The sequence below is a fragment of the Oryzias latipes genome, chromosome 22 (assembly GCF_053564925.1).
Source record: "Oryzias latipes strain Hd-rR chromosome 22, Olatipes_Hd-rR_3.1".
Classification (NCBI taxonomy): domain Eukaryota; kingdom Metazoa; phylum Chordata; class Actinopteri; order Beloniformes; family Adrianichthyidae; genus Oryzias; species Oryzias latipes.
Genome location: NC_136258.1, coordinates 13809223 through 13825518, shown reverse-complemented (window position 1 = coordinate 13825518; position 16296 = coordinate 13809223). Strand labels below are relative to the sequence as shown.

General features: G+C 38.9%; 1 protein-coding gene across 6 annotated transcripts; it reads left to right on the top strand.

Moving 5' to 3' along the window:
- Positions 1-609: 609 nt before the first annotated feature.
- On the top strand, positions 610-16093 carry nkx2.2a (NK2 homeobox 2a). 6 transcript variants are annotated; one of them, XM_078940348.1, is made up of 3 exons: positions 610-746; positions 5315-5645; positions 6212-7234. In XM_078940348.1, exons 2-3 carry the CDS (start codon positions 5381-5383, stop codon positions 6790-6792), a joined length of 846 nt encoding a protein of 281 aa, XP_078796474.1. In that variant the 5' UTR covers positions 610-746; positions 5315-5380; the 3' UTR covers positions 6793-7234. The 6 variants fall into 6 exon arrangements, with proteins under 6 accessions (XP_078796474.1, XP_078796475.1, XP_011488814.1 ...); XM_078940349.1 differs by lacking the exon at positions 610-746 and adding an exon at positions 3137-3268; XM_011490512.4 differs by lacking the exon at positions 610-746 and adding an exon at positions 14142-16093 and having other exon boundaries at positions 3920-5645; positions 6212-6544.
- Positions 16094-16296: the final 203 nt, after the last annotated feature.

Below are 16296 nucleotides of genomic sequence, written 5' to 3'. Positions count from 1 at the left end.
CCCTTCACTTTAGCTTTTCAATATAAGTATTATTATTATTATTATTATTAATGCAGTTTTAGTTCGTCCTTGTTGATACGTGAAACTGGGCTCCAAACATGTGTTAACAGGCTGTCTCGCGGGAGTTGACCTTGGCTATCAATCATTGTATCAGGGTATCTAATGTAAACGCAACCGTGGCGCGGACAACATGCCACATCTGCTCTTTAGACAGCGCCGCTTCTTGGTTACCAAGCGATTTATTAGACAGCCCCCCGTGTGAGGAATAATAGGTGGCGGCATAAAGATCAACCGTCAGCTCCTCCATATAGGCGCATCATTATCTCTTAAACTGGCCGTTGCAGGACTGTCCTTCATCCACATTGTGCAGAAGGTATCCACATCCCCCCCAAAAATCCTCTCAGAGAGATACCAAGTTGTGCGGCTCAGAGCACCGGCCTCAGGGACTTGTGTTTGCACTCCACACCAATTTATTGCAGATGAACATATGGCCAATATTTTGTCTCACGTCATACAAAGGGGAAAACAAACACCATGCAATGTTAGCGAGTCAGCAAGAGCAGAGCCACTTGGCCAGCTATGCAAACGCACTTTGACAATATGAGAAGAAGAGCACTTGCTTTCTGGGTATATAAACCACATCAGGCTTATCTCTGCACGCACTCCTGACTCCCATTTGGAGATATTTCATTAACTCTGAGCGCTGTCTTAACGTTGGCAACCCATTCAGACCCCTTCCAGAATAGGTAAGCGCACTGGATGCTCCAGGCACTTTGCATATTTCTTTCTCTGCTTCTTTTTCTTTTAACTTAATAAATCCATCTTTTTGTTTTTTTCCTACACGATTGTGCACCGTAGTCCTTGACTGCAGAATGACCCCGTTTTGACTCATTTATTCATTTAGATTTATTTTTTCCTTATAAAGAAAAAGATGATGTATTTGCAGGCCGGTGCATATTCAGCCTACAGTAGCTGTTGCTTGTTTGCGCACTCACCTGAGCAGAACACGGTTGGATGAGCAATAGGGTGCTTATCTCAAGCTGAAAGAGTGACGTGCACCGTTTGATTTGTTGTTTTGAATGTTTTACAGATCAGAAATGTCCACTTGTGCGCACACAAATTAGTAAAAAAGAAAATAATAATATAAGAAACAGATGTATCATTATACGATGGAGCAAAAATAAGTCAAAATATTTCCCATTATTTCGGTTTCGAGACTTTAAAAAAGTTACCTGATTGAGTTCGCGCTGTGTTGTTTCTTAATTTAGCCGCCAGAGACTGCTAGAGCTCTACAGATGTTGACCGCTGTCAAGGCTCTCTGTACTTGTGACTTCCACAGAGGGCCACGTCAGATCTTCCCGCGGACAAGATACCCGCTTGTATTAATCTTCATCCATTCGTGCCATCCAGTTTGCGCTGTAACGAGTAATAGTTGCCCTTTCTTTATTACACAGAAAGAAGCCATTTGTCCCACCTCCCCGCCCGTGTCAGCGCAGTGCTGAAATGGGAAGTGATTAAAAAATAATAAACCCCCCTTTTTAACAATTCTTCCTACGCAGGGAAACGATTAAGGCTAATAGCGCAGCGTGGCGTGAAATCCACGATACAAATATACTGGTGGTTTAACAAATGAAGGCATTTCCTCAAGGCATGGCTTTAATCTGACCGTGACATGTTTAATCGTTAAAGAAAAGGGAGAAAAAAGATTTATTTATATATTTTCTGCCCATGGGAGACCGATTGTTAGATTTCTGAAAAAAGAAGAGAAAAATCTTCCCTCAAGCGGAACCCCCCCAGGCCATGGCTTAAACTGGACCTGGCTTTACCTGCTTATAATATATTGGCTTTTAATCATAGAGGGAGGAAATCGGTCTTGTCACTCTGTACATTTATCACGGGTGCCCTGAGGCGGGTGGGGTTACCTTTATCAAAGACTGACTCCCGGCCTCAGGCATCTGCACGCGCTGAAAGTCAGCGATTAAAGCAAGGCTGTGATCAACATTATTATGGATTCTCCTGCGGCATTTGCGCTTTGAATACAAAGATTTATTTAATCAAGAATTGGCCTATAAAAATCTCTTTCTATACTTGTTTGGGAACAATCGTGGGCATGCATTTTTAGGAGGATACTAATTAATCGGGAGGGGCTTTTTTTATCCAAAAATTAATTATTTGTGTTTGATTGAGCCAGAAAAAGCAGCTTCCATAATCAAGCAGTCAGTTCTGAAGCTTTGAGCTTATAATAATTTATTTTTTTTAAACTGAAGTTGTTGCTGATTCCATAATTATAGCAGCAATGATCAAATAAAAAAAGGTTAGACCCCTCCGCGCAAAGGTCATTCGAGCAAAGCCGGTGAGGAATATCCCTGTAGCAGTGGAGTCAGAGCTGAAGATTTAATGTCAGCTGCACTCAAACAAGCGGCTGATAGGATGCAGCAGCTCCGCGCCCCTCATTGTCCTCTAAATCCTGATGCATCTGCAGCTCGGAGGCCCTTCATTACAACAACTTCTGCGTTTTCACACCGTACGTTAGAGACAGAAACAATAACATTATTGGCTTCCAGATTTAGTTGAGGGTTTTATTTTTAAACCAATTTTCTGTTAAGATATACGTCCCTCCCCCCCAAAAATAATAAAATCATGTAAATAAATTAGTTAAACATATTTATTTGATGAAAATAAATATATTGAGTCTGCGCGCATCTTGAATTCCGGTGTTCCGTCATTGGTTCCGTCCGGTTTTGCGCGTCCACTGCGCTGAGAAGGCGAGCGGCCTGTTTGAACTCCCTGTGAAAGTAAACAGGTAAACACAGAGCGATAGGCTCTCCAAGTGGAGTACGTCCACTCAGCCGGCGCACATTTACCTCTTCTTCCCGAAACCCTCAGCTCAATTGATCAAACAGTATAACCCCAGCGACTGACCGCAGTCTCCAGCGTGGTGCGCTCCCCGTGCGCCATCACCAAACCTCACTGTGACTCCCACCTTGTCACTGTGCCAGCCGCCGCTAAAGCGAGGCAAAGAAAAAAAAAGAGCGACTGCTTATAACCCCGCGTGGCCAAATATGGACCCAGATGTGTCTCCACGAATTTCTTTCTTTTTAATGCATGAAATAAATCTCTGCGAAATAATTCTGCATGGGCCACGTGTGAGTTTTCTGTGCTTGGAGGTTGCTGCTCAGGCCATTCCTGCGTGATTGTAAAGCTCTCTTAGACTTGCGTGTCCCTTCACACGCCGGATTTGGCTGCGCAGCGTTACTTGGTGGATCAGGTCAGTAACCCCTCTCTCCCTTATAGAGGCTCGGGCTCAGCTCCAGGTTTGGCGTCGGATTCTGCATAGTTCAATGGAGCCTTTGTGGGATGTCGAGACTTGTGATTAATTCTGCCAATTTGGTGCAATATTTACCTCAGGCCTGTGAGCCAGGTGCACCTTTATTTGCGCAAAAACGTCCTCCTTAAACTTGTTTAAAAATAGCCTAACAAAAAAAGAAATTATACATATATATATTATCATTAATATTATTATATATAAGTAATATATATATTTACGTATATGAATATATATATATATATATATATATATATATATATATATATATATATATATATATATATATATATATATATATATATATATATATATATATATATATATATATATATATATATATATATATATATATATAATACTTGTATAACATAAGTATAACTAATTAAGTAATTATATGAGTATATAAGTAAAAAACAACAGCAACAAACAAATAATTTAAAGATATGTCATTCCCCCAAAAAATGTTTAGTATTTTTTAAAATTATTTTATGATGTGTTTCACTTAAAAACTTTGGTGCTGGTGCAAACATGGGTGTTTGTGTTGAGATGGATGGACGAGTTTTCTTAATATTGTGGAAGGATCCTGGATTTGAATGAAGAGATAGTCCATTGAAAGCAGTTGAATGCCATGACAACTAGGAACAACCTCTGATTTATTCCAAACAGTTAGAAAGCATTGTGCGCAGGGCGTCAATCATCCATTATTTGGCCCCTGAAATAAATGCAAAAACTGCGGCCGGACAAAAGCTTCCAACAGGAGCCGGACATTTGTCTACATTTCCCCTATTGTGTGCAGCTTAGCAATCGGTTTGTATTTGTGTTTGCCCGGGTCCGACCACCCAGGATGCGCAGAGGACTTGCTAAAAAACGTGAAACATTGTCACCCACATCACATACTGGATGGGAGACAGAGGGAGGAGAGTGAAAGGGAAAGGCTTGAAGGAAAAGAAAATAAAGTAAGCAACAATGATACTCGGACTGAGCACTTTAAAGAGGGCTCCACACAAGCAGAAAACAAATATTGGACGGCGCTGGCACGATTGGACAGGGAGATTTAGTCAAGAAAAATATGTATAAATATTTTGTTGTCTATAAAAGGTTGGATCATACATGTTTTTTTTTAACACCACTTTATCTATTAATTTTATTATTATTAATTTGGGTGTCACATTTAGGTGGACCTTTTGTCCTAAATGCTTCTCATCGTTTCATAACAAACATTGCTGCTTCTGTTGCAACACAACCTCTTGTCTCTAATCCTTGGCAAAAATATTTGCACAAAAGGTTTACATAAATTATCCAAGAACATTTGATCAAAACACGTCACGCTTTCCATCAAATAATATCAACTCAAAAACCTCGACAAAATGTTCATTTCTGAAAGAACAGTAAAAGACAGCAGCATCAATTTGTTAAAACGCGCATTTCGAGTATAAAGCTACTTGGAGGTTCTTTGTATGTAAATAGGGTGTAAAAAAGGCCCTCCCCGTCTTTGTAATTAATTGACACGTTATACCACTCATCATGCTCTGAAGCACCAATGGTAGAGGCTCGGATCTCCCCAAAACCCACAATTTCACATCTGCAAACACTGTCTTCATCCACTTGACTCCCAAGACCCGCCCACACGTGGCCAACCTTTCTCGTTTTTGAATGCTTTTTCACTGCAGGTTCATGTGTTGAGACCAACCTTATATGGACTGATCGGACAAGGTAATGGCTTATTTCCCCGTAGCACCCAGCAGTAGCAGAGTATCCATGAGCCACATATAGCACTTCAGCCACTTTGGCATCCTTCCTGGACTTATCCAGACTGAATCCACAGCTCCTTGCTTAGGCAATGGTTACCCACAGTGGCTGCTTTGACTGTACTTCAGCGTAGAGCGACACTTGCACGTCCTACGTGTTTTTTTTTTCCTTGCTGAAAGAAAAAAAAAAAGATCGCCTCTGCTTTTTCTTCGTCTTGTTTGTTTGTTTTCACCACAGCGGATTGTCCAAAAAGGTGGTGCAGCAACTTTTGCCTGCATATTTTCCCTCCCCCTTCACCAGAATATGTCGTTGACCAACACAAAGACGGGCTTTTCTGTAAAGGACATTTTGGACCTTCCCGACACGAACGATGAAGAGGGATCTATCACCGGAGCGGAGGAGGACACGGAGGGATCGGACACCACGTCCACGACAAAAACCACTGGAGTTTTGGTGCAAAGTCCTCTAGAAAACGTTCAAAACCTGCCTTTAAAGAACCCCTTTTATGACAGTAGTGACAATCCTTACACACGATGGCTTGCTACTACGGACAGTATTCAGTATTCATGTAAGTAGAGTAACTGTTGCTGATTTTTGCTGATAGTGATATCTGTGAAAAGCATTTGCTTCTTTTTGCTGTTATTCATTCTCAATCGGTTACATGCAGCATCTTTTTTGCGCCTTTAAGACGCCCTGGCGCTCTGTTTATCCTAATGCTCCGCGCACGGGTCGTCTCGGAGCTTTTATTGCTCTGCAAAAAGGTTCAGGATCACTGCACTTTGCAAGAATCCAATCGATAAAACACCGCAGAAAAACAAGGAGGCTGCAAGTTAATCGGATCCACAAACTACTGTGAAATTTGATTGCATGGTTTGTGGATTAAAAAAAAAAACTTTAAGTGCATCACTCACTCACTTGTGAGGAGGTGAAGTATAATTAATGTTAGTTAGGAATTTTCACTCACTCAAATTAAACCCTGAGTTGCTCCAAAATAATCCAAGGCTTGTATTGTGCTCGTTTTGTGCTTTTACGCATGTTTGTTGCAGTGACACAGTTTATTGTAACTGCATGGATTTGGTGGCTCGTGTTTGTGAAAAATGTCTTTCAGAACTTCGCAGCGTAACGTTTTGACAGTCTTTCTCCCGTTTCTTGCCGCAGTGCACGGTCTATCCGCCAGCGCGCAGGACTCAGCCAAGTCCCCGGAGCCGTCCGCGGACGACGAGTCGCCGGACAATGACAAGGAAACTTCCAGCAGTGGCGGCAGCGACTCCGGCAAAAAACGGAAAAGAAGGGTGTTGTTTTCCAAGGCACAAACATACGAGCTGGAGCGCCGCTTCCGGCAGCAGAGGTACCTGTCAGCGCCGGAGAGGGAGCACCTGGCCAGCTTGATTCGCCTCACCCCAACCCAAGTGAAGATCTGGTTCCAGAACCACCGGTATAAGATGAAGAGAGCCCGGGCTGAGAAAGGTATGGAAGTGACCCATCTCCCTTCTCCCAGGCGGGTGGCCGTGCCCGTCTTAGTCAGGGATGGAAAGCCTTGTCACACTCTTAAAGCTCAGGACTTGGCGGCCACTTTTCAGGCCGGGATCCCTTTCTCGGCGTATAGTGCCCAGTCGCTCCAACACATGCAGTATAACGCGCAGTACAGCGCCGCGGCCACGCCACAGTTCCCCACAGCACATCACTTGGTGCAGACGCAACAGTGGACTTGGTGAGAGACATGATAGAGACTTGTCGTTGTGATACGGTAGGGAGGTTCACCACAATGCAAAGAAAGAAAAGAAAAAACTTACAAAAACAAAAAGACTTTTCATTTTTGCAGCTTGACTCATATATATACTACCATTTTTATTCGGGGCATGTGTGCGCCGTGTTTACATGTTTTCGTTAAGAGAACTGGGTCCAAACCTCTCCCACATAGATTTTATTCTAAATGTCAATGCTCTTCTTGTGAACATTTTTTTTTGTAAAGTATGTTGTGTGTTGGTTGTAGAGATGTTTCCTCTTTTTTTTTAAATTTTATTTTATTTTGATCCTTCGTGTTATTATCAGCACGTACGTACCACTTTATAATTATAGAAATTTTAATTTCTTGCTTCTTTTATGGACCGAAAAAAAATATTTATGGCCATGAATAAAAAACTGGCAAATTTTCAACTCTTTTTTCCCATTTGTTTTTATTTCTTGCAAATATATTCAAGCAGGTGGTTCAGAGACCGGGAACTCTGTTCTCTATCTAATTTGTGAAAAATAAAAAGGGAATTAATAAAAAATATACATATTTTCTGCCAACATGTTAAATCTTTGTTTAAAAGCAATGACTAAAAATGACTGGGGTTACATTTAATAAAATAGGCTACTGTTTGTAACAAACAATACAAACAATGATTTTAAAGTCTCTTTATTTGGATGAAAAATCCATTCAGGTATAGCGCACAGCCAAACACCAAACGTGTACTTGAGTCTTTTCTTTCGAATCAAATTTAATCCGGAGAATATTTTTCCCAGTCCAAACACATCACCAATAAAGAGCCCAAAGTCACTTGTGAAATGGGACTAAAATCCACTCACTTAATATGAGTGGGCTTCTCCACATAAGAAGCTTTTGAGTCAAAAGCACTCCTTTTTGTCAGCACTCCCGGCCCCGGCTGCAAAGTGGACTGCTGAGGAAAAGCATCGCTTAATGCAATAAATGTTTTCTTTTCTTATTAAGCGCCAAAATAAGGACGGAGGTTTTAACACACAAAGAGCTCGTAAGTAAAACTAAACGGTCAAGTGTTATAATGAAGTTATTTATCATGATATCATCAAATAAAAAAAGTTGAAAAGTGTACAAAAATCTTAGACACGTGTTCCTTTTTTAGCAACAAAAACAATTTACGCAAAAACTGCTACTCGGTGATTCATTGAGCGCGGTGCGCATTATCGGACTCCTTCAATATCTTGAGTAAATATGATAACCCCGCTCGAGAAAAGAAAGGAAATCTATGCATTCTGTTTGTCCCGGGACAGAATTCTCACAGCAGATGCTAGAGTCGCCCCTATCATCACTGAACAAACAGCTAAATTGGGTAGATTTGCTAATTATTTACAGAATTCGGTCTCAGGGGGCTACTGGCTTTTGTGGACGGATACAGACTCAATTTGTCCCTGTCAGGAATGCTTTGTCACAGAACACCAGTTGAGCTTGTAGGTCAAACAAATTTAGCTACTTTGTCATATTTTTTTTCTTTCTTTAGAGGGGGTAAAGGACAAAAGATGCGGCGGACACGTTTCTGCGGCGCGTCTCGTTTATGATGGGAACCCGGGGTGGAGGGTGCCGCCAATATGACATGAGCTGTTAAAAGCCAACATAAAAATACATTAAAAAGTTTTTCGGGAAAATAATAAAATAAAATTATTTGTTTTGTAAGGAAAAAAAAGGTACAAATAAAGATTTATCGCATCTTCCTGAAACACTATGAGGGGAAAACAATGCGTCTGTTGGAGATGTAAGTCGTGCATGTTAACGAGCAGCAGCAGTGAGGATGCAGACAGAGTGGATAGACAGAGTTCCTCGGTGCTGTTCAGAGTCAGGGAGATGCATCCTTGGGCTTTTTGTCCCGCCTGTCACTTGGTGCCATTGTGATCTTTTGCTGCACACGTTGTGTCCCATATGGGCAGCTGGGCTCGGAAAAGGAGAAAAGGGATCTTTTACAAACCCCAAATTGTATCAAGCTTTCAAATAAAGCATTGTTGTCTCTCAAAGAAAAACGAATTAAAAATTCGAGCGATATCTATTCTGGTCAGAAAAAGAGAAGAAGCCCCATTCACATACAACAGGCAGTCCTTCTTCCTTGATAGAGCTATGCCAACAACAGCCTTCTTATTTCTCTCTTCCTTCTACCCCCCTCAGTCTTTCTAGAGAGTGAAAGGCTGATTATTGTCTGACTAAAAAAAGGTTTCTGGTTGGAGCGTAAAAGCTATTTTTAATTCCAGACTTCTTTCGTGTTTGCGTTGCGGGCGCAGGAAATCTGAAATGAGCACATGGAAACATATTTGACCCTTTTTCCGGATTGAGGACTTCCACGTGAAAATGGTATTGTGCTTTCAAAAGGGCCAAGCATTGCAATAAAAAAAAATTTAATAAAAGGAGGACGGGTGGAATTATAGAGAAAATGTAAATTTGAATTTGATTTTTCTTCGATCCAGCGGGAGCAGAGGTTCATCAAGAAATAAAAATGTGCGCATCGGCAGGTGTTGGAATGAATGCGCCAAAATAAAATGTCCCAATATGCATTAAATAGGCTATTACATATGTTTTCATTCAATCTTTATGTCATTAATATTATGTGTTGACATTTATTCGCCAAATTACACATTTATTCGTAAAAATGTTACATCAGTGGATTTCACCAATATTTGAATTCCTTCAACATGACATGTTCTCCTCTATTTCCATTGATAGAGAAACAAAACGTAAACTTTGGCTAAGTACAATGCTTTTTCTCCCTGAATCTGAGGGGAAACAATATTCACTGCGAGTCCCACTTTGTCATTACGCGTCAGAAAATAACTCAACGCCTTCCCCAGAGCTGGAACGGGGTCAGATTCCTCGGAAATTGCTTTTTGACTGCCTTAAGACAAAGTCTGTTGCTGCGCTGTAACCTGCGTGCATAACGCAGTTACATAGCTCGGAATAAAATACTTGAGGAAACATGAACTTGGGACACAGTGGATCTTCAGCATCTTGCCCATTTGAACCTCGACATGAATAATCTTTCTATTGTGCGAATCGGCAAATAAACGAGGATTTCAAAGCCATAATAAGCGCCGCTTCTTATTTTAAGGAAGCTGACTGGGTTTTATTGCCCTAAAGTAGATCCAGATTAGATTCGCCACAGTGAAGATATTAAATATAGGGTGGCTGGGGGTGGGGAGGAAGAAGAGGCAGACTCTGTTGCACCAGGCTGCCACAAGATGGAAGCAAAGGTCTGCGTAAGCGGTGTGCCGTTTCCTGCAAATGTCTTCCAGCTTCATCCGATTCCATCACCTAGAATTATGACGACTAAATTCCAGTAGATGAAAGCAACGCGCTTTTCCTCCTCTTTAATGAACGCGCGTGGCGGCAAACTTGACTGTCTTATAAGTGCTTGATTGCGGTTTATGACATTGTTATGAATCTTGAGAGCATAATCATATCGCTCTTCAAAACAAAACAGACAGGAAGTAAACATTTCACCAAGCAATTAATGCAGTTTTATCTCACACCCCGTTATGGAGGAAAGAAATATCCGGATTGCTCCACGGTGTGGCGCAAGAGGATAGGCAGACAACTACCCTCCTCATTTAATCACTAGTTGAGAAAAAAAAATAACTTCATTCTATATCACGCAAAAAAGGCGACTCTGTTTCCCCCCTAAATATTTTTGCCGAATGTCAAATAAGATTAAATAAAATGTATATAAATGTCCAGGGGAAAAAAACAAAATTCTTTGGGGGGAGAAAGCCATACAGTCATAAAAAATATGCCGTCTAAGGATACTTACAATACCTTAAACAAAATTTAGATTAGTGTTACTCACCCAAATCTTCTTAAAGTTTATCACTTCAGCCAGTAAACTTGCATTCCTAGCTGAGGAATATTCAGCCAACATCTCAAAAGTTAAAGTTTGCAAAATGGGTCAAATGACGTAAAAGTTATACCAACCACCATCTTTCTGCGCCAAATGGGACCAGCATCAGTGAGCTCACACCTGCAGGGGGCCTCCTTGGGCTGAATATAGCATCATCTGTGAGGGCAGAGACGCTGAACATGAAAGAAAAGGGTTTGTAAAGTAAGAAGGAACCATGGCTGAAAATGGGAAAGTTTCTGACAGCAAATCATTTATGAATGGTAAAGAAAAAAATACCCGCAAACACGGACAATTATTTCAGTGGAACGATTATTTAAGAATATTTACCATATTTCAAGATGGATAAGCACATTGCACTCCTTTATTTGTTAGATTATGTTTGAGTGCACAAAGGAGAGCAAATTAACTCAAGAGACCTTCCAGTTTTCTTAGTGGAACAGACAGTTTTCAAATATTGTGCAAGTGGTTCACATCAACGGTCCGCCTGCATGACAAGAACCTGAAGAGCTGGGAGGCGTCTGACAAAAACTCCAGCATCTGTGCTTGAAACTGAGCAGAAGAACCACAGCCTGCATATGGCTTCAAGAAGAGGTGGAAGAAACAGAAGGAATTCCTGCAGCAAGTCTGAGTGTCCTCACCGTTTCCTATGTTGTGAACATTTACCAGTGAAAATCTTGGGTTTGTTTTGAGTCTTTTTTTTTCATTTCCAAAGCAAAAGTTCATAGCTAAATTGCTTATTTCAAAAGAAATATCCAACAGTATATTTATTTGAAAATTTAGCGGAACGTGTTTTACTGCATAAGTCTTTTTCAAATAAATATTCTTCAGTGTCTTTACCATAAATTGTAATAAAAAAAAACATCTTTGAGTTCAGATTGGATGAGGACAGCACACACACACAGGTTTGCATACGCATCTTCATGAACAAACGCAACCACACAGTGTTAGTCAAAGTATTTCTCATGCAGAAATGCAAATGCATTGGGATGATTTTTTTTTTGCAGCTGTCAACATGAATCATTTGAATAATTTAAATAAATCACACATATTCACATTTTGACAGTGTTGTTTGAGTGGTCACACAATTAGTCTTCCAGCTACTCACTCAGAGGTCATGATTCCAGCTTCATTATCCTGTCAGCTGATTTGCATGCAGAAAAACACAGTTGGAAAAAAAAGAAAAAAAGAGTTGATTACATTTGGAGCACAAACTTTTGGAGAAAATATTGATTTATTCAAACTCTTGAAATTGGCAAAGAAAAATCTGCAACCATGTTTTTGAAAGTTGTAGAAACATGTCTGAACTGAAGTGAGGAAAACTGTCTATTTTGTGTTTGAACAGAACTAAGCACACAGTTTTGCTGAGAAAGCCGTTGATGGTGCAGTTTTAGTTTGATGCAGGCAGGTTTAAAGTGCTGCAGAAGAACAGGAGCCAGTTCAGTGTCATCTTTGGGCAGGAGCGAGCGTCAAGGTTCTTGACTCCGCTGAATGTTGAGATTACGCAAATAGCAGAGTAAGCAGAAAGATGAGATGACCAGGTGAAGCCAGCAAAGCTCAGTCAAAGGAAAATGTCAACAAACCAACTGCATGATAGATTTCAGTAATAAAAATACTGCAGAAACCCATTCTGTCTTTTTGTGTCATCTTTAAGGACTGGATTAATGATCATGAATCACTGTACAATTCTTTTTTGACATAATTACACATTTATGTAACACAAGATTTGGGTCTGTATGGATTACTAACTCATATCCTGACAATAAAGGTTTCATCTGTTCTCTGAGAGACAACAACAGGGTATTGCCACAGACAATTCAAAAACAAAAAGCTTGTTGAGTGCTATTAACAAATAAATGTGCCTGGAGCCGAACTCTTGAACTCCTTTTTCTTCCCCTCTTTTGCATTTGCAATCATATCTAAACATGGGCAACAAAATGTCAGTTTATCTTGATTTAATTTAACAATTTTGAAGTGTTAAACTGAGAATTTAATTTTTTGAGATTTTTTATTGTTCCTGTGTAGATATTGACAAAATTAAATTAAGTGGAAAAGTTATGGAATTGTATTTTGAGTTTTCATCAATGGATGTGAAGATTTTTTGTATTATATTTATTCAACATACAATTGTAAAAGGCAAGTAGACAGAAGGCGGTGAGAACTGAGGATGCACTGGGGGAAAGCTGCACATGTATCACTATAATTCTTTTAATTCTCTGACTTTGTTCCTTCATCTGTATTAATTTTATTGTTTTCTTTTAAATAACAGATGCAATTGTAAATGTATCAGAATGGTAGCTTAAAAAATCTTAATGCAGTAAAAAGTCATGTTTGCAGCAAGCAAAAACTACTTTAGATTAATACGGCGATGAAACAAATTAAATGTAAACATGACATAAACATGAATAAAACTTAACTAAAGGAAAACAAAAAAGGCCCAATACAGGGAACTGAACATTATAAAAACTTAAAAACAAAACAAAAAAACAACCAAAACCTTAAATTTGAGGAGGGGCAACAAAATCTAAAGGAGGATTAAAACTGATACCTGGTCTAACAGTGACTGAGGTGAAACAGAAAACCAGACCACAAAACAAACATGATGTCACCTAAAACTTATGTCAAAATGAACAATCTAAAAAGAGGCACCAATCTTCATAAAAAGTAAAAAAAATCAGTAAAATTAGGTGGAGCAGTTGTTTCTCTTCACCCATGTATCCATCCCTGCTGTCATGTTGTCCCCAAACACAATGAGATTCTCAACTCTGCTGGGACAAATGTTCACTTTTTGTGGGCAACATTTAATCAATATCCGTAAATACAGAAGCAGATAAACAAAACCGGAAAAACTTGGATTAGAATTTTTCAAATTCTTTTTTCAATTTTCAAATATATTATCTTACCAAAAGATTTATTAATTGTATTCATGGATCTAACCACTCCATGAATCCAGAAAGAATGTACTTGCCATAAGATTATGAGTTAAACAAAATGACTTTAATTTATTAAGGATCATTTGAGAATAGCAAAAATTTACACGCAGGGGGCACAAATGTGCAAAACTGCAAGAGACTGTGTAATGTCCACTGCTTCAGTTCAGTGCTTCCTTCAACATTAACCCCCCTAAAAATGTAAATATTAAAAACAGTCCCTATAAGGGATTTCTAATCTAAGATATCAGAGGTGTTGTTATGTCATTCTACGACTTTTACTTTAAATTGGCTTTATAAAATCTTTTAAACACTATGTGCGGACAATATTCTGCCTCGTAATTGCCACTGTAATTTATTATTATTTTTCTTTCATAAAGATCAAAAGCTAACATGAAAAATAAACTTATTAAAATGTTCACTGTGTTATTTAATTAAAATTCTGCTGCTGTATTACAAAATTACCATCTGATGTTTGGTCTTACTTTCTTTTGTCTTTTCTTTCTCAATGTTCCACCTTAGGACTTGAGTTGTCTTGTACAAAACCCACAGTCTGTTGCAGTCAGGTGGGCTGGACGGGGGACATCGTCAACAACCAGATCCTCAGAGTTGAGTGTTTATGCCTTTCACTTAATGGGTTGTCTCACCTTCTTCAGAGGATGAACATGAGGTGCTTGAGATGCCAGCATCGCAAATGGATCCTGGGGCTTTAAGTCTGATAATCAGCTATCATCTGTTTCAGACATGCTTCAATCAGCGAGTCTATTGATCAAAAAGCAGCGATGTGACAGTTTCACCGATTCAAATTGTATGACGAACTTCACTTTAAAAGAGGAGTCAGAAGTTCACACTACAAGCTGTGCTCCTCGTTTGTTTGTGCACTTGTACCCTGTAAGGAATGTAACATTCTTCGGAGCTGTCTAATTGTATAATAATAAAAACAAACGAATACATTATGTGGACCTGTGAACGGACTTTGCTCATATTTTGCTGTCAATGTATGCTTTTGTCCAAGGACAAAAGCAACTCAGCATAAGAATGACCAAATAAGTTTTCCTGCTTTCAGTATTAAAGAAAATTGTCTTTATGTAGACTTCAAATAAGTCATTTCACCACTTTTGCCCTCCCTCAACTGTTAGATTATCTGCCTATTCTCCTAGACATCTTAGACTCATGAATTTTGGTGTAGGAATTATAGTAAGCTGGCGTTACCATACCAGTATCATATTTTTTCCATAAAATATTGCTTTTTTAATTTAACTGTACACAATTTAAGTTTTAAAGTATTGTAAATACATAGGACGATAACTTTACAAGGAAAATTTGTCCTGGTGTATTTGTATTTTGCTCGCTTAATCTTTTTATATTTACAGCGGCTGCATATATTCAAATGTAAGTACTTATGTGAATCTTAGAACACAGCTGTGTTCTTACTCAGACCACAGAGTCCAAACACATCTTGTGGTATTCTCATTTTACTTCTATTTTTGTTTTGGTTTTTTGTCTCCTTTAGCTATTATTTAAAGAAAAATCAGTCAATACTCATTCAGTGTGTAACCAGCAGCAGCTCGGTTACACAAACCACCAGTTTTTAATTTTTTTCTTAAGAAGTTTTAGAACGATTTATGGTTTTTCTGTCTTTTTTTTCTTTTGTAATTAAAAAATGAATTTTGCTCCAAAATCCACCGTCTTCTTTACAGCATCTGTCACTTTGTTCACTTTGATTTGCTATGTGTGAAATATACACGAGTAAAGCTATCTCTGTATTCAATGAAGACTAATAAAAGCTTTTTTTTTTTGAGATAATGATTTGTGAAAGTTGTAAAAATGTTTTTGGACCACAGAGTTAAAAACAAAGAGAGTGCACACTATAGTCAGGTGAGATTCTATCCAGAGTCCCAGTTACTGTGAAAAGTAATCTAACTCCTTTAAAGTGTTAAGCTTTATGGTCATCTTGAGTTTACGATTAAGAAAACCCTAATATTCAGCCAGAGTGAATCTGGAATACTCTTATATAGGTAGGGAGCCCTACTGTATACAAGTTTAAGAAACTACCTTCAAAAAGGTTGTGACACAATAATAAATCTACCGTTCAAACTTAACTTCTGGCTTTGACTTCTTAAAAACTGTATAATATGGCCATTTTATTCACCAAATGCATGTATTTGAATGCTACTTTAAGTTTAAAGAGTGAGCTGCACTGTTTCACTTAATTTGACAATGACAACCCAGATATATAGAAATGCAACCCTGTAGCCCACAATTGATAATTGTCCACGTTTTCTCATAAGGCTTTTGTAGTGCGTACAACGACATGCATGTGGTTGTCCTAACTTCAAAACTGACTTTAAGACTCTATTTTAATTTTCGTGCTTGTTTTTATATTATTTATTTTGTTTTGTTTTAATGTCAAGCACTTTGTCTTCTGCTTTCGTAGGTAAAGTGCTATATAAATAAAGTTTGATTTGATTTGACTTGTATTCTGCTTTTGAATTCATCTCATGAAGTTGACAGGATTTTACCACAGTGTATTAAAGTTGAGGAAGAGCAACGTTAACGTCATTATAAAAACTGCATATTTTCTCACCACCCATGTTTGTTGGATCCTCCATGTTGACGCAACCTTTATTTAATGATCTGCAGGGGCGGAGCAACAAAGGGGACCCCCCTCTCCCAT

What these genes read in the sequence shown, in the direction of transcription:
- nkx2.2a (XM_078940348.1), top strand. Translation starts at nt 5,381, where the DNA reads ATGTCGTTGACCAACACAAAGACGGGCTTTTCTGTAAAGGACATTTTG. An exon ending in GGACAGTATTCAGTATTCAT is followed by an intron (nt 5,646 to 6,211) that starts GTAAGTAGAGTA and finishes ACGTTTTGACAG; the next exon opens with TCTTTCTCCCGTTTCTTGCC.